This window comes from Pan paniscus, chromosome 1, assembly GCF_029289425.2.
Source record: "Pan paniscus chromosome 1, NHGRI_mPanPan1-v2.0_pri, whole genome shotgun sequence".
NCBI lineage: Eukaryota > Metazoa > Chordata > Mammalia > Primates > Hominidae > Pan > Pan paniscus.
The window spans coordinates 159677139-159702855 of NC_073249.2; the positions used below are offsets into that span (position 1 = coordinate 159677139).

At 39.0% G+C, this 25717-nt stretch overlaps 1 protein-coding gene across 5 annotated transcripts in view; it reads right to left on the reverse strand.

Moving 5' to 3' along the window:
- The window catches only part of IL23R (interleukin 23 receptor), a 166076-nt gene that overhangs the window by 115338 nt on the left and 25021 nt on the right, over positions 1-25717 (reverse strand). For 4 of the 5 annotated variants that reach the window (XR_008626633.2, XR_008626634.2, XR_008626632.2 and 1 more), the window contains exons 2-4: positions 21505-21603; positions 20061-20357; positions 6741-6864 (exon numbers count right to left, since the gene is read on the reverse strand). Coding sequence is in view for 2 of the 5 variants with exons in the window: in XM_055117522.2 (XP_054973497.1) it covers positions 6741-6864; positions 20061-20357; positions 21505-21574 (491 nt within the window). In the remaining 3 variants the exon portion in view is untranslated. Of the gene's footprint in view, positions 1-6740; positions 6865-20060; positions 20358-21504; positions 21604-23153; positions 23242-25717 lie in introns of those variants that run through there. The other variant, XM_057298598.2, reaches the window with a different exon arrangement.

Sequence of the window (25717 nt, forward strand, 5' to 3'; positions counted from 1 at the left end):
TAAATAGGTGTTTGTTTCCTTTTCTGTCTATATTTATAAGTTAGTCCTTTGACTTTTCTAGAGGAGAACATTCACTTTTATGCTAACCTTTTATATCTTTTATGTCCTTTTTAGAATGTAATAAAATCCCATTAATCTGGCCTCCATCAATTCAGAACTTGGTTAGGTTTATCAGAGTTTGGTTATAGTTTATTGTTGGATTTTAAGAAAGAAGATGGGAAAAATAATTTATAAAATATATATGACCTTATATTATTACTTAACTAGACAGTGAAGGGGAGATTCAGGAAACGTCTATTTCTAGTTATCAACTAGAATAATTACTCAACAAATATTTATTGAGCATTTACTATGTGTCAGGCCCCATTCTAGATTCAATCAACATAGCAATGAAAAAATCAAACAAAAATTCTTGCCCACATTAAGCCTACATTCTAGTTTGAATGAATAAATGTACTATTGACATACAAAAAATAAGTCTTTCTATTAGAGCACATGCAACATCTCTTTCTAGATTTTTCCAAAATTATTGTATTACTTAAAAATATATGAATAAAATTATCTATAATATCCTATAAATAATAATTTTTATGGCTTTACATTAATATTTCCCTCAATCAAATCGGTCAGGTTTCCCTTAGGCCATAATATTATAATATCCTTTGCTATAGTCTGAATATTAGTGTACCCTCAAAATTTACATGTTGAAACTTAAACCCCAATGTAATAGTATTAAGAGGTGGGGCCTTTAGAAAGTGGTTAGGTCATGAGGGCTTTTCCCTCATGAATCAATTTAGTGCCCCTATAAAAGAGGTTGAAGGGAGCTGCCTGGCCCCTTCTACTATGTGAGAACATATAGAAGTCACCATCTATGAAGAACAGACCTTCAAAATCTGTTGACACTTGATCTGGGACTTCCTAGCCTCCAGAACTGTGAGCAACGAATTTCTGTTTTTTACAAATTACGCAGTCTAGGTGCTTTGTCATAGTCACCTGAAGGGACTAAGACATCATTTTGTGTTGTACTTAATTCTAAGCATTTCCTATATGCAAGTCACTTCCTATAATTTGCTTTTTTATAAGCTTTGTGGCATTAATTATCCTCATTTCACAGGAGGCTGAGGCTCAGCAAGGCTAAATAACTCTTCTAAGATTACACAGCTAGCAACTATGGCAGATACTGTTGGATGACGGTATCCAACTCCATTTACAATGCCCTTCTGCCAGGTTCCCATCCAGACAGAGTAGACATGTGACACTGTTGTGGCCAACTCAGTGTAGGTGGAAGTCCACAGGAGGAACTCCTTTGCTCTTTACCACTTTTCCTGCCTGGAACTTGGATAAGAAGCCTGGAGATACAGCATCTGAAGATTAAGGTCAACACACTGAAGATGGCAGAGTAGAAAGAGGAAAAGAGCCTAGATCCCTGGGGTATTACTGAATTATCATGCCATCTGTTACTACATATAATTATGACCTGATATAAATAAGTCCATGTCTATTTAAGTGACTGCACTTGAGTTTTTTTATTTTTATTTTTTATTTTTTTGTTTTTTGAGATGGAGTCTCACTCTGTAGCCCAGGCTGGAGTGCAATGGCATGAACTCAGCTCACTGCAACCTTCACCTCCCAGGTTCAAGCGATTCTCCTGCCTCAGCCTCCCAAGTAGCTGGGATTACATGCCCTGCTAATTTTTGTATTCTTAGTACAGATGGGGTTTCACCATATTGGCCAGGCTGGTCTTGAACTCCAGACCTCAAGTGATCCATCTGCCTCAGCCTCCCAAAGTGCTGGGATTACAAGCGTGTGCCACTGCGCCTGGCCAGCACTTGAGTTTTCTGATATTTGTATCATAAAAGACACCTGACTGGTAAGTTTCAGAACTGGAAATTAAATCTAAAACTCTAAAGCCCATGCTCTTCCCAATGAATATTTCTGAAAGCATTCTCTTTAGTAAACTCATTCTTAATACTTTCAGAGTGACTTTTTGAGTACTGAGAACAATCTTAGTATTCATAACTACTACAAATATTCCTTACTTTATAAAGTGAATGTGTTCCTCAAAAGTCATGTGTAAATAAATGTAAACATACATAATTTTGAACACATTAAAGGATTTTAAAAGAAATATATAATATAGTCATATAAAATATTCAGAAAATATTTTTATGATACTAAATAGGAAATTAGGTGGGGGTTAGCAAGTTTAAAATTGTATCCAACAAATATATTTTTTCAAATTGTGGTTCATCTGTCTGGAATTTGCAATGCAGTTTTACTATCAGGAACCTCAGAAGGCAGGTAAGTCAGGCTTGAAAGAATTAACCTGCATCCACTAGGATGGCAATAACCAAGATAAAAACAAAGGTTGGCAAGAATGTGGAGATACTGGAACCCTTATACACTGTTGTTGGGAATGTAAAATGGTGTGGCTGCTTTGGAAAACATTATGGCAGTTGAACAAAAGATTAAACATAGAGTTACCAAGAGACCCAGGAATTCTATTCCTAAATATATGCCCAAGAGAAATAAAAATATGTCTACACAAAACGTGTACACAAATATTAATAGAAGAATAATTCATAATATCTGAAAAGTGGAAACAACCAAAAAGTTCATCAACCAAGGAATAAATAAATAAAATGTGTTCCAAATAATGGAACATTATTAAAAAAAGGAATAAAGGGCCAGGCGTGTTGGCTTATGCCTGTAATCCTAGCACTTTGGGAGGCCAAGGCAGGATGGTTGCCTGAGCTCAGGAGTTCCATACCAGCCTGGGCAACATGGTGAAACCCAGTCTCTACTAAAATACAAAAAAAATCGGCTGGGCGTGGTGGCGTGCACCTGTAATCCCAGCTACTCAGGAGGCTGAGACAGGAGAATCACTTGAACCCAGCAGGCAGAGGTTGTAGTGAGCCGAGATCACACCATTGCACTCCAGCCTGGGCGACAGAGTAAGACTCCATCTCAAAAAAAAAAAAAAAAAAAAGAAAGGAATAAAGTGCTGATACATGTTACACCATAGATAACCTTGAAGACATTATACTAAATGAAAGAAGCCAGTCACAAAAGACCACATATTATATGATTCCTTTTACATGAAGTGTCCAGTGTAGGCAAATCAACAGAAACAGAAAGCAAATAGTGGTTGCCATAGACTGGGAAGATTGAGGGGAAATAGGAAGTGACTGCTCATGGATGTGATTTTTTTTTTTTTGGCATGATGAAAATGTTCAATATTGATTGTAGTGATGGGTGGATGTGATTTTTTTGGGCATGATGAAAATGTTCAATATTGATTGTAGTGATGGGTGCTAAAACTCAAGGAATGATATACTTTAAGGTGAATTGTATGGTAGATGAATTATACTTAATAAAGGTTTATATTAAAAACAAAAGAAAGAATGAATTAACCAAACAACCAGGATAAGCAGTTCAGGAGATCCTTCCAGGTTCTGGGAGATAGTGAAGATCCTCAAGACACTAGGCTGTCTCTGTCAATCTGGCACTGCCTGGTTTTTCTGTGTGCTTGAAGTGCAAAGTTTGCTGCCATACTGCCCTCACCTTCACATTCCTAAAGTTGACTTAGCAATGAGACTCTAATTGTCTTGCTCTCATGGCTTTTCTACTTTACCCTATAGGAAGGGGTAGAGGTTTAGTCTCCAGTGGTGTAGCCAGAGAAATCCCTGTTAGAATCCCTGCTCCTTTACTTCTTAGTCAAGTGACTTTGGAGAGGTAATGTGAGCTCCCCAAGCCATCTGTAAAATGGGAACAATAACGATAGTTCCCTCACAAGGTTAAGTTGAGAATTGAAGATGTCATGCACATGAAGTACAGAGCACAGTACTTAGCATATTGCATCTCTTCAATCAATTCCACCCATCCCTGATATCAGAGTTTTCATCACCTCTTTGGTACCAGAATATGCCTCTGTTTAACTCCTGTTCAGAATGAAAGGTGTACGCCTCTTGCCCATGGCATGTAGCTGGTAACTCTAGGCCTGGCAATGTGTTCATAAAATCTGTCTAGTTTCTACATGGACTTTCTTGACTGATGAGGTGTTTCTTTTTAGGTTTCACTTAATCAAAATTATTCTGAGTATCCAAAAAGTGGAGAGAGAGAGCAAGATTAGGTTATTCTCTTCCATAGAGACCAGGCTTGGTGGCTGGGAGAATTGCTTGAAACCCAGGAGGCAGAGGTTGCAGTGAGCTGAGATTGTGCCACTGCACTCCAGCCTGGGCGACAGAGACCGTGGCTCAAAAACAAAAACAAAAACAAAAACAAAACAAAACAAAAACCCTATAAATAAATAAAAAGATTTTTTTTAAAAAAGAAGGTTATTCCCTTCCATAATGATGAGAACTGAGTAGAATATCTTAAATATGCCCTGCGATCTGGTCCTCCACACACCTTCAGCAGAAAATAAGTTGAGAAGACAGTCAGGCAACCTATGTTCAAATTCCACCTCTCCTTCTCTGCAGCTGTGTGGTCCTGGATACATTACCTGACCTCACTAAGTCTCAGTTCCCTTGTCTATACAAATGGGAAAAATAATTGTATGCAGCTGTCTTAGTCTCTTTGAGCTGCCATACAAATATCTTAGACTAGGCAATTTATAAACAACAGAAATTTATTGTTTACAGTTCTGGAGGCTTGGAAGTCCGAGATCAAGGCATCAGCAGATTCAGTGTCTGGTGAGGGCTCACTCTGCTTTACAGACAGCACCTTCTGGTTGTGTCCTCACAGGGTAGAAGGGCAAACAAGCTCTCTTTCAGGCCTCTTATGGAAGGGCAATAATTCCATCCATGAGGGCTTTACCCTCATGACCTAATCTCACTTCAAAGGCCCCAACTCTTGTTACTATTGCATTGGGAGTTTGTTTCAACATATGAATTTTAGGAGGATATAAGCATTTGTACGATCCCAGGGCTTCACATGGTTGTATAGGGTATTAAATGAGGCAGCATTTATAAAGCTCTTGGCCCAGTGCTTGGCAAACAGTAAGGGTCCAATAAATGCTTTACAAAATGGTTAGTGAAATTTTTAAGAATTAGTGACAGAAAAAAAAAAGCATACTTCAACAACACCACAGAAGGCTTATTTTATTTTATTTTATTTTATTTTATTTTATTTATTTTATTTATTTTTTGAGATGGAGTTTCCCTCTTGTTGCCCAGGCTGGAGTGCAATGGCACGATCTTGGCTCACTGCAAACTCCCATCTCCTGAGTTCAAGCAATTCTCCTGTCTCGGCCTCCCCAGTAGCTGGGATTACAAGTGTGTGCCACCACACCTGGCTAATTTTTGCATTTTTAGTAGAGACGGGGTTTCACCATGTTGGCCAGGCTCATTTCAAATTCCTGATCTCAGGTGATGCACCCGCCCCAGCCTCCCAAAGTGTGGGATTACAGGCGGGAGCCACCGCGCCCAGCCGGCATCTTATTTTATTTTATTTATTATTATTTTTGAGATGGAGTCTCGCTCTTTTGCCCAGGCTGGAGTGCGGTGGCGTGATCTCAGCTCACTGCAACCTCTGCCTCCTGGGTTCAAGCAATTCTCCCTGCTTCAGCCTCCTGAGTAGCTGGGATTACAGGCGCCCACCACCACGCCCAGCTAATTTTTGTATTTTTAGTAGAGATGGGGTTTCACCATGTTGGCCAGGCTGATCTTGAACTCCTGACCTCGGGTGATCCACCAGCCTCAGTCTCCCAAAGTGCTGGGATTACAGGCATGAGCCACTATGCCTGGCCTGGAATTTTATTTTTTAATAAACTAAACAAAACAAGAAACACGGATAAGGTAAGCAACTTGTCCTAGTTTGCCCACAACTTTCCAGGTTTTAAAACTGAAAATCCTTTGTCCTGAAAACCCCCTTCGTATAAGGCAAACAGGAAAGTTGATCAGCTATGTAGACACTAAATTTAAGATCTGAGGGTCATTATTAACAATAGCTTCCATGAATTTAGTGGTAACATGGCATAATTATATACACTTTAAAAGCCAAATTCCACATAATTAATTAGAACAAACCTGTGTGTTAGGTTTTATTTTTAGGCCCATTTAAAGATTAAAAATAATAGCAATTCAGGGAAATTAAGTTGTTGAAACCCTAGAAGAAGAATAGAGCAGGGATTTAAGCAGTAATTTATTATTTTATTTTATTTTTTGAGATGGAGTCTTGTTCTGTCGCCCAGGCTAGAGTGCAGTGGCGCAGTCTCGGCTCACTGCAACCTCTGCCTCCTGGGTTCAAGCAATTCTCCTGCCTTAGCCTCCTGAGCAGCTGGAATTACAGATGCCCGCCACATGCCTGGCTAATTTTTGTATTTTCAGTAGAAACCAGGTTTCACCATGTTGGCCAGGCTGGTCTCAAACTCTTGACCTCAGGTTATTCGCCCACCTTGGCCTCCCAAAGTGTGGGATTACAGGTGTGAGCCACTGTGCCCGTCCTAAGCAATGGCTTAAAACTGTGCTAGGCTGTACCACCATTAGGCGCCTGCTACCAGTTACCTACTAATGAATAAAAAGGACAGAAAGATCATAGAGCACTTTGCCTGCCAGAGTGAAAATATTAATGGCTTGAAAAGGGATTTGGTAGTTTCACTGATCATAAGTAGGAAATAAGGGATAAATCAGGGTATATATTTAATGTTTGAGGCTGATTTCTTGGATCTCTGCTGGAGGCAGAGCTCTGACTGAACTGGGGTGGAACTGCTTATATGAAGCCGTGAGGAAGTGACCTACCTCTTCACATGTACCACGTATTTTGTGTCCATGTAGGTGAGCTTCCCAGCATTCCAGGTGCAAGTCATGTTGCCTGAATATTCATAAATGACACAGGTTACTTCATCAGGAATATCTGGCGGATCTGCAACAAAACATAACACTTAGGAGCTGCTGTAAGAAATACGAAGTTCTCTGGTCCCGAGCCAAGATGGCTGAATAGGAACAGCTCCAGTCTACAGCTCCCAGCGTGAATGATGCAGAAGACGAACGATTTCTTCATTTCCAACTGAGGTACCGGGTTCATCTCACTGGGGTTTATCAGACAGTGGGTGCGGGACAGTGGGTGCAGTGCACAGAGCGTGAGCCGAAGCAGGGCGAAGCATTGCCTCACCCAGGAAGTGCAAGGGGTCAGGGAATTCCCTTTCCTAGCCAAGGAAAGGGGTGACAGATGGCACCTGGAAAATCGTGTCACTCCCACCCTAATACTGCACTTTTCCGACAGTCTCAGCAAATGGCACACCAGGAGCTTATATCCCATGCCTGGCTCAGAGGGTCCTATGCCCATCAAGCCTCACTCATTGCTAGCACAGCAGTCTGAGATCAAACTGCAAGGTGGCAGCGAGGCTGGGAGAGGGGTGCCCACCATTGCTGAGGCTTGAGTAGGTAAACAAAGTGGCTGGGAAGCTCGAACTGGGTGGAGCCCACTGCAGCTCAAGGAGGCCTGACTGCCTGCCTCTGTAGACTCCACCTCCGGGGGCAGGGCATAGCTAAACAAAAGGCAGCAGAAACCTCTGCAGACTTAAATGTCCCCGTCTGACAGCTTTGAAGAGAGTAGTGGTTCTCCCAGCACACAGCTTGAGATCTGAGAACAGACAGACTGCCTCCTCAAGTGGGTCCCTGACCCCTGAGTAGCCTAACTGGGAGGCACCCCCCAGTAGGGGCAGACTGACACGTCACATGGCCAGGTACTCCTCTGAGACAAAACTTCCAGAGGAACAATCAGGCAGCAACATTTGCTGTTCACCAATATTTGCTGTTCTGCAGCCTCCACTGCTGATACCCAGGCAAACAGGGCTGGAATGGACCTCCAGCAAACTCCAACAGACCTGCAGCTGAGGTTCCTGACTGTTAGAAGGAAAACTAACAAACAGAAAGGACATCCACACCAAAACCCCATCTGTACATCACCATCATCAAAGACCAAAGATAGATAAAACCACAAAGATGGGGAAAGAACAGAGCAGAAAAACTGAAAATTCTAAAAATCAGAGTGCCTCTCCTCCTCCAAAGGAATGCAGCTCCTCACCAGCAATGGAACAAAGCTGGATGGAGAATGACTTTGACAAGTTGAGAGAAGAAGGCTTCAGAAGATCAAACTTCTCCGAGCTAAAGGAGGAAGTTTGAACCCATGGCAAAGAAGTTAAAAACCTTGAAAAAAGATTAGACGAATGGCTAACTAGAATAACCAATGCAGAGAAGTCCTTAAAGGACCTGATGGAGCTGAAAACCATGGCACGAGAACTACATGATGAATGCACAAGCCTCAGCAGCCAATTCGATCAACTGGAAGACAGGGTATCAATGATGGAATATCAAATGAATGAAATGAAGTGAGAAGAGAAGTTTAGAGGAAAAAGAATAAAAAGAAATGAACAAAGCCTCCAAGAAATATGGGACTATGTGAAAAGACCAAATCTATGTCTGATTGGTGTACCTGAAAGTGACAGGGAGAATGGAACCAAGCTGGAAAACACTCTGCAGGATACTTCCCCAGAGTAGGATCCAGGAGAACTTCCCAAATCTAGCAAGGCAGGCCAACATTCAGATTCAGGAAATACAGAGAACGCCACAAAGATACTCCTCGAGAAGACCAACTCCAAGACACATGATTGTCAGATTCACCAAAGTTGAAATGAAGGAAAAAATGTTAAGGGCAGCCAGAGAGAAAGGTCAGGTTACCCACAAAGGGAAGCCCATCAGACTAACAGCGGATCTCTCGGCAGAAACTCTAAAAGCCAGAAGAGAGTGGAGGTCAATATTCAACATTCTTAAAGAAAAGAATTTTCAGCCCAGAATTTCATATCCAGCCAAAATAAGCTTCATAAGTGAAGGAGAAATAAAATCCTTTACAGACAAGCAAATGCTGAGAGATTTTGTCACCACCAGGCCTGCCCTAAAAGAGCTCCTGAAGGAAGCACTAAACATGGAAAGGAAAAACCAGTACCAGCCACTGCAAAAAACATGCCAAATTGTAAAGACCATCGAGGCTAGGAAGAAACTGTATCAACTAATGAGCAACATAACCAGCTATCATCATAATGACAGGATCAAATTCACACATAACAATATTAACCTTAAATGTAAATGGGCTAAATGCTCCAATTGAAAGACACAGACTGGCAAATTGGATAAAGAGTCAAGACCCATCAGTGTGCTGTATTCAGGAAACCCATCTCACGTGCAGAGACACACATAGGCTCAAAATAAAGGGATGGAGGAAGATCTACCAAGCAAATGGAAAACAAAAAAAGGCAGGGGTTGCAATCCTAGTCTCTGATAAAATAGACTTTAAACCAACAAAGATCAAAAGAGACAAAAAAGGCCATCACATAATGGTAAAGGGATCAATTCAACAAGAAGAGCTAACTATCCTAAATATATATGCACCCAATACAGGAGCACCCAGATTCATAAAGCAAGTCCTTAGAGACCTACAAAGAGACTTAGACTCCCCACACAATAATAATGGGAGACTTTAACACCCCACTGTCAACATTAGACAGATCAACGAGACAGAAAGTTAACAACGATATCCAGGAATTGAACTCAGCTCTGCACCAAGCGGACCTAATAGACATCTACAGAACTCTCCACCCTAAATCCACAGAATATATATTCTTCTCAGCACCACACCACACCTCTTCCAAAATTGACCACATAGTCGGAAGTAAAGTACTCCTCAGCAAATGTAAAAAAACAGAAATTATAACAAACTGTCTCTCAGACCACAGTGCAATCAAACTAGGACTCAGGGTTAAGAAACTCACTCAAAACTGCTCAACTACATGGAAACTGAACAACCTGCTCCTGAATGACTACTGGGTACATAACAAAATGAAGGCAGAAATAAAGATGTTCTTTGAGAACAAAGACACAACATACCAGAATCTCTGGGACACATTTAAAGCAGTGTGTAGAGGGAAATTTATAGCACTAAATGCCCACAAGAGAAAGCAGGAAAGATCTAAAATTGACAACCTAACATCACAATTAAAAGAACTGGAGAAGCAAGAGCAAACACATTCAAAAGCTAGCAGAAGGCAAGAAATAACTAAGATCAGAGCAGAACTGAAGGAAATAGAGACACAAAAAACCCTTCAAAAAATCAATGAATCCAGGAGCTGTTTTTTTTTTTGAAAAAATCAACAAAATTGATAGACCACTAGCAAGACTAATAAAGAAGAAAAGAGAGAAGCACCAAACAGATGCAATAAAAAATGATAAAGGGGATATCACCACCGATCCCACAGAAATACAAACTACCATCAGAGAATACTATAAACACCTCGATGCAAATAAACTAGAAAGTCTAGAAGAAATGGATAAATTCCTGGACGCATACACCCTCCCAAGACTAAACCAGGAAGAAGTTGAATCTCTGAATAGGCCAATTATAGGCTCTGAAATTGAGGCAATAATTAATAGCCTACCAACCAAAAAAAGTCCAGGACCAGATGGATTCACAGACAAATTCTACCAGAGGTACAAGGAGGAGCTGGTACCATTCCTTCTGAAACTATTCCAATCAATAGAAAAAGAGGGAATCCTCCCTAACTCATTTTATGAGGCCAGCATCTTCCTGATACCAAAGCCTGGCAGAGACACAACCAAAAAAGAGAATTTTAGACCAATATCTCTGATGAACATCGATGCAAAAATCCTCAATAAAATACTGGCAAACCGAATCCAGCAGCACATCAAAAAGCTTATCCACCATGATCAAGTGGGCTTCCTCCCTGGGAGGCAAGGCTGGTTCAACATACGCAAATCAATAAACGTAATCCAGCATATCAACAGAACCAATGACAAAAACCACATGATTGTCTCAATAGCTGCAGAAAAGGCCTTTGACAAAATTCAACAAGCTTCATGCTAAAAACCTCAATAAATTAGGTATTAATGGGACGTATCTCAAAATAATAAGAGCTATCTATGACAAACCCACAGCCAATATCATCTGAATGGGCAAAAACTGGAAGCATTCCCTTTGAAAACTGGCACAAGATAGGGATGCCCTCTCTCACCACTCCTATTCAACATAGTGTTGGAAGTTCTGGCCAGGGCAATCAGGCAGGTGAAGGAAATAGAGGGTATTCAATTAGGAAAAGAGGAAGTCAAATTGTCCCTGTTTGCAGATGACATGATTGTATATCTAGAAAACCCCATCGTCTCAGCCCAAAATCTCCTTAAGCTGATAGGCAACTTTAGCAAAGTCTCAGGATAGAAAATCAATGTGCAAAAATCACAAGCATTCTTATACACCAATAACAGACAAACGGAGAGCCAAATCAAGAGTGAACTCCCATTCACAATTGCTTCAAAGAGAATAAAATACCTAGGAATCCAACTTACAAGGGATGTGAAGGACCTCTTCAAAGAGAACTACAAACCACTGCACAATGAAATAAAAGAGGACACAAACAAATGGAAGAACATTCCATGCTCATGGGGAGGAAGAATCAATATCGTGAAAATGGCCATACTGCCCAAGGTAATTTATAGATTCAATGCCATCCCCATCAAGCTACCAATGACTTTCTTCACAGAATTGGAAAAAACTACTTTAAAGGTCATATGGAACCAAACACAAGCCTGCATTGCCAAGTCAATCCTAAGCCAGAAGGACAAAGCCGGAGGCATCATGCTACCTGACTTCAAACTATACTACAAGGCTACAGTAACCAAAACAGCATGGTACTGGTACCAAAACAGAGATATAGATCAATGGAACAGAACAGAGTCCTCAGAAATAATGACGCATATCTACAAACATCTGATCTTTGACGAACCTGAGAAAAACAAGCAATGGGGAAAGGATTTCCTATTTAATAAATGGTGCTGGGAAAACTGGCTAGCCATATGTAGAAAGCTGAAACTGGATCCCTTCCTTACACCTTATACAAAAATCAATTCAAGATGGATTAAAGACTTAAATGTTAGACCTGAAACCATAAAAACCCTAGAAGAAAACCTAGGCAATACCATTCAGGACATAGGCATGGGCAAAGACTTCATGTCTAAAACACCAAAAGCAATGGCAACCAAAGCCAAAATTGACAAATGGGATCTAATTAAACTAAAGAGCTTCTGCACAACAAAAGAAACTACCATCAGAGTGAACAGGCAACCTACAGAATGGGAGAAAATTTTTGCAATCTACTCATCTGACAAAGGGCTAATATCCAGAATCTACAAAGAACTCAAACAAATTTACAAGAAAAAAACAAACCACCCCATCAAAAAGTGGGCAACGGATATGAACAGACACTTCCCAAAAGAAGACATTTATGCAGCCAACAGACACATGAAAAAATGCTCATCATCACTGGCCATCAGAGAAATGCAAATCAAAACCACAATGAGACACCATCTCACACCAGGTAGAATGGTGATCATTAAAAAGTCAGGAAACAACAGGTGCTGGAGAGGATGTGGAGAAATAGGAACACTTTTACACTGTTGGTGGGACTGTAAACTAGTTTAACCATCGTGGAAGTCAGTGTGGTGATTCCTCAGGGATCTAGAACTAGAAATACCATTTGACTGAGCCATCCCACTACTGAGTATATACCCAAAGGATTATAAATCATGCTGCTGTAAAGACACATGCACACGTATGTTTATTGTGGCACTATTCACAATAGCAAAGACTTGGAACCAACCCAAATGTCCAACAATGATAGACTGGATTAAAAAAATGTGGCACATATACAGCATGGAATACTATGCAGCCATAAAAAATGATGAGTTCTTGTCCTTTGTAGGGACATGGATGAAGCTGGAAACCATCATTCTCAGCAAACTATCACACCACATGTTCTCACTCATAGGTGGGAACTGAACAATGAGAACACATGGACACAGGAAGGGGAACATCACACACCGGGGCCAGTAGTGTGGTGGGAGGAGGGGGGAGGGATAGCATTAGGAGATATACCTAATGTTAAATGATCAGTTAATGGGTGCAGCACACCAACATGGCACATGTATACGTATGAAACAAGCCTGCACGTTGTGCACATGTACCCTAAAACTTCAAGTATAATTTTAAAAAATTAAATAAATAAATAAAAAGTCACTGGCCAGAAAAGTTGTGATGCAATTATAAACATTGATTGCTTACCTAATCATTAGCTTTACCTGATTAAACTTATCAACTTTTCACTGAAAAGGGAATTTATTTTAAATTAGTATGTCTCAACTTGTCTGAAAAGATAATAAATTTGTAATGGAAGAATAAAAAAAAAGAAATATGAAGTTCTCTATAGTCAGTTGAGAAACTGACAATTTTATTTGAGAAATCAGGCCAATCAGTACTCAGCACCTCCCTGCTCCTCATTCCATCCCTACTACCTTACTTTGCAACCCACTTTACCATCAAATATCCATTCCTCTTCTTCTTATACTTGACTATATTATCCTAAATTCAGTCTCCCCCAGCTACTCCTGTATCTTTCTCTTTTTCTTAACAGCTAAACACTTTTAAAGAGCCTATTATTCTTCATTTCCCATATGCATTTAAACCCAAAACAATCAGGATTCAGCCTCCACAATTCCACCAAAACCATTGTTGCTAAGGTCATTGATGACTTTCTCTTCAACAGACCCCATCTCTGGTCATTTGTCATTGAGTTTGAGTTTGATGTCATTGAGCAGCATTTGATATTTTGCGCACTCCCTCCTTGAAAGCTCTCTGTTTTAAAGCTGGGTGTGGTGGCTCACATCTGTAGTCTCAGCTACTTGGGAAGCTGAGGCTGGAAGGATCCCTGGAGCCTAGGAGTTTGAGGCTGCAGTGAGCTATGACCAAGACACTGCACTCCAGCCTGGGTGACACAGTGAGACCTTGTCTCAAAAACGAGACAAGAAAAGAAACCTCTTTGCCTTTGGCTCTTGCGAATGGGTTCTTTGTAGTTTTCTTCTACTACTCTGGCAGACTATCTTCTTCTCTTGCACATTTTCCACTACTCATTTTAAAAGTTGGGTGTTCATACATGCAATAAGATATTACTCAGCCTTAAAAAGGAAGAAAATTTTAACACATGCTACAATGTGGATGAAACTTGAAGACATTATATTAAGCGAAGTAAGACAGACCCTAAAGGAAAAATATTGCATGACCCCTTACACAAGGTATCTGGAAGAGTCAAACTTGTAGAAAGTAGAATGGCAGTTGCTGGGGCTTGGAGGAGAGGGAAGTGGATATTTGTTTAAAGGCTGCAGACTTTCCATTTGCAATAAGAGGGTTCTGGAGATAAATGGTGGTGATGGTTGTACAACAGTGTAAGTGTACTTAGTGCCACTGAACTGTACACTTAACCATGGTAAAAATGGTACATTTTATGTTATGTATTTTACCACCAACACAACAAGGTTTTTTTAAAGTTTGGTATTCATGCAACTCTATTTCAAGGCTCTTTTCCTGTCACTCCACTCAACTCATCCCACCCCCATTCCTGCCCAGCTCTTTCTCCAGGTGGCCATGTTATGGCAAACATTTTTATTTTTCATTGGCTAGCATCTTTCCCTCTTGAGAACTGACATCCCCTCCAGCCCCTCACTCCAATCTCACCCCCACCCCAACCCCAAGACCTGTCAATCAAGAGGCTCTCCACAGAAGTGTGCCTTTGAGGTAGGCTGACTAATAGGAGTGTGCCTTTGGGAATGAACATATGACTCAAGATGAACCAATCAGAATTCTCCAAGGCACTTTTTCTAAACCATTGTAAAAGAAGCACACTCTTTCCTCCTGAAACTGCTATCTCTGAGTAGCATGTGAGCTGTAAGTTGCTGGTGGCCATCTTGCTGTCATTGTGAAACAGGCTTTTTCACAGTCTTTAGTCTATTTAAGAATGAAGCCAACACAGGGGAAAACAATACCTAGCAGACTGGAAAAGATGAGAGAGTTCTGATGACATTGAGTTTTGGGGGCCTCTAAAGCCTATGAAACCCCAACAACTATAGAATGACACCTAGAATTTTCAGTTATATCATTCAATAGTGAATAAGATTAAGATTTTTTTAAGTATGGAAATATTGAGTGTTTGTTAAATATTCACTTTTCAGGTGTGGCTCTCTTAGTTCATCCCTACGTGTGAAATACTGCTGGGACACTTGACTGCTCAGAGAATGACAAGACAAATGGAAGGATAGGGGCTCATAAAGAATGAAAATACAGACATTTATGCATCTGAAGTTACATCCAAAGATTTATCTTAAGTACATATATGCTTTCACTTCACCTGCAAATTGCTTACCAAAAATATTGCTTGTAAAATAATAAACAAATATATTAAAAATTTTATTCTCACTGCAAATCAAGGCAGTACTAGATGTCATTCAAGCCTATCAAATTAGCAAGGATTTTGAAAAATGATAGTACACAGTGTTGGAGTGGACTCATGGAAATCCTCTAACACACTTCTGGTGGAAGTACAAATTGGTACAGCCTTTATCGAGAGCTCTTTACATATCACAATCTGTAAAAGCAGGTGTAATATTTTGCAACTCAGCAATTATACATCTAAGAATGCATCCTTATTGAAATGTTCATAGATATATAAAATATTTGGCTTAAAGGATGTTCCCTTATTGTTCATAACAATGAAAAAATTGTAAACAAACTTAATTTTCCAAAATAAGGTTAAATAAACTATAATACAGTCCTAAACACATCCAAAAGCAATGTTGAAGAAGACAGTTTAAGTACTTGGCCTTTGGAAGGAATTAAAAGTATATGTAGTGAAGTCATGATCATATGGCAAAGTGAAAAAAGCAGGTTGCAAAATGGTTCAATTAGTGGTTTCATTTAAGTGAGAGACTGAGAAAGAGAGGGTCTGAAATTTCAAAGACATATTCCAAATTATTAAAGAGGGTTTATGGTTACTAGTAAAGTTATGGTTTTATGGGAATGATAGGTATTTCTTTTTTGCTGGTCTACATTTTAAAAACTCTCTATATTCAATGCAATTTGATTTTATAATTAAAAAACTATTTTCATATATCGAAGGTCTAATATGCTTTTTAAAAAACCTATATTCAAACAGTAAGAACACACTAAAAAGTACTTTACAACATTTTGGCGACTTGTAGCATTGAGTTACAATGGAGAGAAACTGGGCTCCAAGTAGGGTAAAATAAATCTTTGTTTTAATTGAGCCTTAAATGAAGTAGGTGTAGAAACATAAATTTAAATCATTTTGGAGTTTGAGTTGTGGTCCCTCATTGATTACAATGATTTGTGCTGAAGTTATTTTTTCCTCTGGTTTCAGATAGAGAGTGCCATTGATTTGGCTACCAGATTGTTTGGGCTGTGTTACTCCACGTCATCTACATGAAGTGAATTCTTGGGGTTACAAATGTCTGGTGGTTAATTAACTTTGCAAAAGATCAAAAAGATGACTATACACACACATGCAAATAAGTGTTTGTTAACATGAAGCAATGTAAAGATGGGCCTGTGAGTATGCTTATGATAATAACATCAAGTTGTTGTTAGGCCTCATTGCCAGGTTATTCAATATCCAAGAACAAAACCTGGCTATACAACTAGATACTAGAGAATACTCTGAGGTATACAAAAGGGGGCTTATGTTTTTGCTCTTTCCTGCCAATCCCACCCCTCCCCTATTATTGGGACACTCAGGAATCACAGGCCAGGTTTCTTGTTAATTCAGAGTCTAGCCAAGGATCCTTTTCTACTGAGAACTTCTTGAAAACAGTCTGTGATTTCCTCTTCTTTGTACTTCTAGCATTTAACACATTTTTGGTGCATAGTAACCACTCAATAAAGTTTATTCCATGAATTGATTGGCTTGATTAAGATAATAACATGAAGGATTAAAATGGAGAGAGATGCAATGCTTCTGGCAAAGATCACTCTATAATTTCTTACTCAAGCAGGGCACAGGCCAGCCTAATTGTTCCGTAATCATACTTAATAGCAATGTTAGAAACAAATATTCAGAGGCTTTTATTGAATAACAAATGTGCTTTCATCATTGTAAATAAAGTCCAAAAGTTAAAATTTAAAAAGTCAAAGATATTTAAAATTTTAAACAAATGATTAAGTGGAAACATGACTGTTTGTGCATGGTTTAATTTGGTATTTTTAAATGAATAAAGACATCTTGTATTTTATCCCATGATTGGTGTGGCCTGATTAGAACAAATTTCCCATAATATGTGTGCATTTAGTCTTAAATAAGAATCTAAGAAGTGTCTAGGATTGTGGCTAAAAATGGAAATTGTGATAATATGGTTTATATTTCACAAATTATACATTAAAGCACAGCACTTTAAAATATATTTGGATAGCTTTTCAAGGAAAGCAATGACTCATTTATCTTGTCTTTTACAATTTGTCTCTAGTCTAAAAAAATACATATAATCATTTTGTTCAAAGCAGTGATGATAAGTTGACATAATAAATCTCACATGACAAATATCCTGTGATCAAAGTGGTCCAGTGAAAGCAATGTGATTTCTAGAATGCCACAAAACCCTCAAAAACCCTTTTTTGACCTACTTAAATAGGAAGTTTTGTTTGCTAAGAATGTAGAGCTCAAGAAGACATTCAGCTTGAATCCAGGGGTTTGAGTAAATTCTCACCTGGCAGTTACATTTTTACACTCATAACCAGAGGCCTGTGTAAGGAGTTACAATTCACAAACTCAAAAGTTAAATAAGTGGAAAGAGTGATGTTCTTTCTAAGCAGCCATCAGCAGAGAATATATTTCTATTAGGCTGTCCTGGAAGAGGAACAAAGTCCATTCTCTTACCTTCTACATTGCCTGGTGTTGGGTTTGGGGACAGAGGCCCCCCAGCCAACACTTGGGAGGGCTTTTGTGAGTAATCAGTTATACAAACTGCAACACACGGAAGGTGGTGTTAAATAAAATGTATAGGAGACCATTGTTTTGGACTGAGCTCCTGCACTAGGCCCCCACATACCAGACCAAAATGAAGTCACTCCTGTTAAGTGACATATAACCAAGCTGAAACTTTAAGGAAGCAGGTAAAACTCCCACAGACTAGTTTTTCCTGAAAACAGAAAATTCACAGCAACCACGTAGAAAGAGCCCAGTCAACCTGAGCAGGGATGATAAGGAAACCCCCTCTGCTTTAACCATTACAAGGAAAATAACCTGAAGTAACAATGTTAACTAATCTGGTAGTTTTTATAAAAATTTCTATTTCTTGTTCCTACCTTACAAAAACCAACTGTTCTGTTATAATAGTAGAACCAAAACTAAGTATATAATTATACAAGCCAGCCCATATCACTATAGTAACTTAAACACCTCCAGGACACTCAGAGCACATATCAGTTTTTTAGAAAGAGATGCTGCCGATTCATGAATCACACATAAAAACCTATCAGATCTAGAAACTAAATTTGCTGAAATTTTTTTTTTTAACAGAGACAATGTTTATTTTGCTTCCTTTTTTTTCCTCTGGCTTAAATTAACAACTAACCTTTTTCTGTAACTGTGAAAGTTGCTTATTTGCCCTCCAAAGAAATTGTATAGTCTCTCTACCCCACTCCCACCCCCAAAGGATAAATAGTAAAGTATTTAGGCATTGAGGTTTGGTTATGTTTCCTGAGGATGTGGACAAGCTAAGAAGATTTCTTACAACAGATAAGATGTCTGCCTGCGGTTTAATTTCCACAATTTAGGGCAAGTTTAGCAGCTTTAAGGCATCAGTTTAAGGTAGGTTTATTCTTTGACTCCAAAACCTATGACTTTCCTTCCTCAACTCACCTCTACAACTTTCTATAGTTCCTTCTCTTGAAAAGCTTGCAAGATCAGCTGCTCAGAGTTAAGTAGGACAATGGCCTCATTATAGGGCAAGGAAGCCTCTTACTTTCCAAGCAGCCACAATGGGGTCAGGTGGTAGTGGTGATATGGGTCTGCCACTCAGCTAAGTTGTAAAGGTGAAGAAGCAGCAAGAACTGAGGCTTGATTCTCAAAAATATGGAGGACGGGAACATGGCAAAGACAGAAATTCCTTTATTTTTTTACTGAAAATGGGTTCAAGTGCCATAGAGAATGAATATCTGAGTTAAAACAGTGCTGAACTTATTGATTTACACCCTTCATAATAGTAGAACCCAAACTAGGTATATAATTATACGAGCCAGCCCATATCACTATAGTGATTTAAACACCTCCAGGACACTCAGAGCACACACTGAATTTAGCGTATATTTTTAAGATTGACTTGACTAAGCTTTTAAATAAATTAATAATTATTCCCTTCAAGGTGGGTTTTAAGAAAAAGAAAAAAATTAATAGTTACAATAACAAACACAGTGATTCTAAATTGGAATAGTGAGATTAGGAACAGAGGATTGTAGGAGACTCTGCCTATGTTTTATCAAAAGGATGCATTTTTAAGGATTTGGGTACTGATGTACTTTAAACTTTATCATATGCTTCCAAATAAATTATTGAAATTAAGTGCATAACACAGCCTGTATAATTAGCCTCCTTTTACAGGCGAGGAATTGAGGCTTAAGCAACTTGTCCAAGGTCACAAACCTAGCAGTACAGTGGGAGCACAAAACTAGTTTTGCAACTCTCCCTACACCTTAGCCTCAAAATTTCTCAATGGGATCTGCTTCAAGGTTAATTATATTATATTAGTTTAGAAAAATAAACAAGAAGATTAAAAGAGCAACATTTTAAATCTAACGGGGCTGGCCCTCACATATGCAGTGTTGGTTCAGGGTAGAGGTGAAAAATTGTTTTTTGAATGTATTGGCAACATTTTAAAATTTAGAGAGTACACATTAAAATTTTATGTTTCTGTCTTCCTTTGAAAAGCCAAAAGATGTAGGAATACCGGGCACCTGTGATTACTGGATCTGGGCAGTGGCTACAGTTCATATAGTTCACCAACCTGGCCCTGGAGACATTTGAGTTTGCAGCTCCTGTATGAAACTAATCTAAAAACTGAACTATATTATTTTGTCCCTATTTTTAGACTAGTGTGGTAATGACCAGTTAATTGTTAGACTAGCTTTTGTTTGCATTTCGAATGTGCCCCAACACTTACATCCAGATGAAATGTCTTTTCCACATATCAGTGTCTCTTGAAAATGTTTGGGACATTCAGCAGTGCAGTACATAGAAGCATGTGGTTCCAGAAAATTTTTATACCAAAGCCGAGCTGTCGTTTTATTAATCCTTGTGATTTGAAATCTTTCTTTGATGCCATTTTTATAAAAATGAAGTTTCCTTGGTTGGCAGTTCTTAATTGCTGCTTGGCAATATATAGAGATATTCATTCCCATCTTAAAAATTGTGGCTGGTTCTACCCAGATGTGGCCAGAGCAGTTTATATTTGTAATTCCTAGAAATAAATGGAAAAATAATAAATTACATGTAAAACATTAAATCGAGAGATTCAGAAGAATATGCTATTGCATTTTAAATTTATTATTTCTATTAACTAAATTATTCCATTGAAAACAGTTTTAGGACTAGATGTATCTTTTAATAAACTAGCCTATTACAGTGTGTTTCTGTTAGGCTTTTTTTTTTTTTTTTTTGAGACAGTCTCATTCTGTCACCCAGGCTGCAGTGCAGTGTCGCGATCTCGGCTCACTGCAACATCCTCCTTCCAGGTTCAAGCGATTCTCCTGCCTTAGCCTCCTGAGTAGCTGGGATTACAGGTGAGCACCACCACGCCCGGCTAATATGGGGTTTCACCATGTTGGCCAGGCTGATCTTGAACTCCTGACCTCAGGTGATCCACCCGCCTCGGCCTCCCAAAGTGCTGGGATTACAGGCATTAGCCACCTCGTCTGGCCTCTGTTATGCTTTTATTGATGTTCAGCACCATGACACAAGACTAGAGTCAGCCTGGAAGCTTCTCTAAGTGTCTAAAGAGCAAATATAATTAGCTCTCCTACTTTAAAGTAGAGAACCGAGAGATTATAAAGCTACAGTATTTTTCAAAGGTAAGATTAGAAATAACACTGGGCACTGTAGAATCTGAACCCCATTCTCTAGCTACTCAACCAATCTTTTGTTCTTTTTTAGATAAAGCCTACTTTTTTCAGTAAAGTTTGAATATAATGAATAAAATCATACTCTTGCCAATGGCCCACATAGTTACTATGTGCCTGGCACAAAGTAACTATCAATAAGTGGTTTGTGAAATAGAATTGCATCCAAATGTTTGACAGGTAATTATATAACAGTTATAATAGTTTGACAATAGAACATGCCAACTCAAACTAATAAGCTCCTTTGTGGAAATATTCACATGTGAGTAAGAGGGCTGTCTAGAAGGGAAATTTGAGAAAGAAATCCTGCATTTGGAAGGAGATTGGGCCATTTTTATTTCATTCTATGTAATTTTTATGCACACATTTTTTCTAGTCTAATAATATTTGTATTCTTCAGAGATTCTAACATAAAACTATGAAAATGATAATCACTCAGTATTCCATTTGTTGAATGAAAGATAGCAATAGATACATAAAACACCATACCTCCATGACACCAGCTGAAGAGTATGTAAAGGGCTATTACTGCATCCCATTGAATAGTGACCTGATTCATGTCTGGAAGCAGGAAAAGACTGTTTCCCTCTGGAAAAAAAATATGAAAAATGTTTAAATTGTAGTATTTTAGTAAAATAATAAAAAGCATAACATTTTTCCCTAAGAATTATTGTATTTGATGGGAACCTTTGATTAGGAAGGGAGGAAGAGGGAAGGAAGGAAGGAAGGAAGGAAGGAAACAGAGCAAAGAAATGTTACTGGTATATTTAGGAGATATAACAAGAGATGGAGAAGTAAAGCAAATAAATGGAATTTTATACTCTTCAAAAGTCACTATGAATTAACTCAGTAGGGCATTTGATCTATTACAGTGCCTCCTAATCTAGCCTTTCTCATCAGAAACCTCCTCCTCTGAGTTAACTTCTTTTTTTATTTTATGTTTTAAATTTTTTTAGAGACAAGGGCCAGGCTCTGTAGCCCAGGCTGGAGTGCAGCGGCATTATCATAGCTCACTGTAACCTCAAACTCCTGGGCTCAAGCGGTCCTCCCAACTCAACCTCCCAAAGTGCTAGGATTACAGGCATGAACCACGGTGCCTGGGCTGAGCTAACTTCTGGTGATGAATTCTTCTCCCTGCCAAAGTTACGTACTTATCACACTCCAGAAATACTAGTCTTTGATGAGCTAAACTTGGGAAGAGCCAAAAATTTCAGAACTCCCAGAGAAAATGGATTCAAAATTAAGAAAAGTGAAGTGAGATTAAGCAATATGTGCTCTCACCAGTTAGACTCTAAAAAGCGTTTCATCTGGGGAGGCGTGGTGGCTCATGCCTGTAATCCCAGCACTTTGGGAGGCAGAGGCCGGTGGATTGCTTGAGCCCAGGAGTTCGAGATCAGGCTGGGCAACAGGGTGAAACCCCGTCCCTACTAAAAATACAAAAATTAGCCCAGTGTGGTGGCATGTGACAGTCATCCCAGCTACCCGGGAGGTGAAGGTTGCAGTGAACCATGATCACACCATTGCACTCCAGCCTGGGCGACAGAGTGAGACCTTGTCCCCCGAACCCCCTAAAAAAGAGGAAAAAGCCTTTCATCTGTAAAGAACGCGAAAGGAACACGTTATAGAAATTCCTAATAATACCGTTGTTAGTTTACAACTAGAGTTACACTATTCGATTAATCAGTTACATGAATTAACTCATTTACTCAACGATCAACATTATTCAGTTATTTTATCTGTTTAATAAAACCTGAGCTTTTTCTATAAAACAACAAGAGAACGCAATGCATGGCTCATCATATCACATAAAATATCTAGTAACATTTAAAAAAACTGGGGTCCCCTTGGCTCAGAAATATAGGGATCCCTTTCATTATTTGTTAGCAATAGTAATTCTTCTCTTCATAAGAAGCAACAGAAGCCCTAAAAATGTTCCTAGTTAGAAGTTAACTGATGGAAATATGCAATAATTATTATTTAAAGTAATGTGATGCCATATAATATTATAGATTCCCTTTTCATCAGTAACCACTGCATGGAATATCATGAGAACTCGCAAGAGAAAACAACTTGGCCCATGTATTTCCAAAAGGAAATATAGCTGTCTTTAAGTATTTGGATGATCGCTGCCTATTTACCTTTCAACCTGTTTGAAGCACATAATTCCACTTCAGAGCCAGGCTGCCACCCTTGTTGGCTGTGTCATGTCTTCTTTCCTCACTGCCTGCCTGTCAGCACTCACTTTAGATTTTCACTTCTGAGGTCAATGGAAATGTCAGCAGAGCCCTGACCTACATTGCAGACTCTTGAAGAGGAACTCAAACTGTCCAATTCGAAATGACTGGCTCTCGTGTCACTATTTGGGGAAATCCAGATTACTGAAAGTGAACTGTTTTGTCGGCACTTTTTTTTTTACAGCTTAATTTAAAATGGTCTCATCCAAGAGGCAGAACACTTATACATGTTTTCTTAAAAATGTCAAACATTTTGACACCAAAAATATGACGCTTAGTTTTAATTTACAACCAGCATTGTTATTAATTATACACTTGTTTTTTTTTAGTTTTCCAGCTTTGTTGAAATATAATTGATGAATAAAATTCTACAATTTGATGATATACAACATGATGATTTGATACACACATATTTTGTGAAATTATTATACAATCAAGTTAGTTAATACATCTCTCATCTTATTTAGTTACTCTTTATTTTGCAGAGAGAACATTTAAGCAAATTTCAAGTATGCTGTATAATTCAGTATTGTTAACTATGGTCACCATACTGTATATCAGATCTCCTGAACTTACTCATCTTATAGCTGCAAGTTTATGCCCTTCGGCCGATAGCTTCCTTTCCTCCACCACCCTCTAATCTTGGTAACCACCATTCTGTCATCTGTTTTTATGGGTTCAACTATTTCAGAGTCCGCATATAAGTGAGATCACGCAGTATTTGTCTTTCTCTGTCTGACTTATTTCAGTTAGCATAATGCCCTCAAGTTGCATCTGTGTTACCGCAATGGCAGAATTTCCTTCCTTTTTATGGCTGTATAATATTCCTGTATAGCCTACAGATTCTTTACCAATTATTCCACTGATAGGCACTTAAAATGTTATTTCCATGTTTGGGCTATTTTGACTAACGCTTCATGAACATGGGAAGGCAGGTATCTCTCATGGTGCTGATTTCATTCTGTGGGGGGACTATAGATCCAGAAGAGGGATTGCTGGATCCTAAGGTAGGTCTATTTTAATTTTTTAAATAAAATTGTTTTTATTTCACACTGTTTTCCATGATAACTGTACCAATTTACATTCCTAACAGCAGTGTACAAGGCTGCCCTTTCTCTGTACCCTCAGCAATACTTATATCTTGTCTTTTTATCATAGGCACCCCAAAAGGTGGGAAGTGATATCTAATTGTAGTTTTGTTTTTTGGTTTTGGTTGTTGTTTTTGTTTTTGTTTTGAGACAGAGTCTTGCTCTGTCACCCAGGCTGGAGTGCAGCGGTGTGATTACGGCTCACTGCAACCTCTGCCTCCTGGGCTCAGGTGATCCTCCCATTTCAGCTTCCTGAGTAGCTAACACCACAGGCACATGCCATCACACCCAGCTAATTTTTTGTAGTTTTGGTAGAGATGGGTTCTCACCATGTTGCCCAAGCTAGTCTTGAACTCCTGAACTCAAGCAATCTGCCGGTCTTGGCATCCCAAAGTCCTGGGATTACAGGAGTGAGCCACCACGCCCAGCTCATTGTAGTTTTGATTTGTATTTATCTGATAATCAGTAATGTTGAGTAGCTCTTCATATACTTATTGGCCATTTATCCGTCTTCCTTGAAAAAAAAAATCTATTCAGGTCCAGAATCGCCTGACGACACATTTCTTAGAAGGTATCCCAGTCATTAAGCAACACATGACTCCAACACTGTGTGGAGAATTGATTGAAGATGAAGAGCCCAGTTAGGAGGCTATGGAAAATCAAGAGCTGATTTTTGTTTTATTATATTATATTATATTATATTATATTATATTATATTATATTATATTTTGAGACAGAGTTTTGCTCTGTTGCCCAGGCTGGAGTGCAATGGCACAATCTCGGCTCACTGCAACCTCTGCCTCCTGGGTTCAAGCGATTCTCCTGCCTCAGCCTCCCAAGTAGCTGGGATTACACATGTGCCACCATGCCCCGGTAATTTTTTTTGTATTTAGTAGAGACGGGGTTTCACCATGTTGGTCAGGCTAGTCTTGAACTCCTGACCTCAGGTGATCCTCCTGCCTCGGCCTCCCAAAGTGCTAGGATTACAGGCATGAGACGCCTCACCCGGTCTGGTTTTTTGTATTTGTTGTAGAGATAGGGTTTCGCCATGTTGGCCAGGCTGGTCTCGAATTCCTGACCTCAAGTGATCTGCCCATCTCAGCCTCCCAAAGTGCTGGGATTACAGGCGTGAGTCACCGTGCTCGGCCCAAGAGCTGATTTTTAAATCAGATTTTCTGGCCTTTATTGTTTTTGTTTTTGCTATTGAGTCATTTGAGTTCCTTATGTATTTTGGATATTAACCTTTTATCAGATAAATGATTTGCAAATATTTTTTTCCCTTCTGTAGGTTGTCTTTTTATTTTGTTGGTTGTTTTCTTTGCTGAGCTTTTTAGTTTGATATAGTCCCACTTATTTATTTTTGCTTTTGTTGCTTGTCTT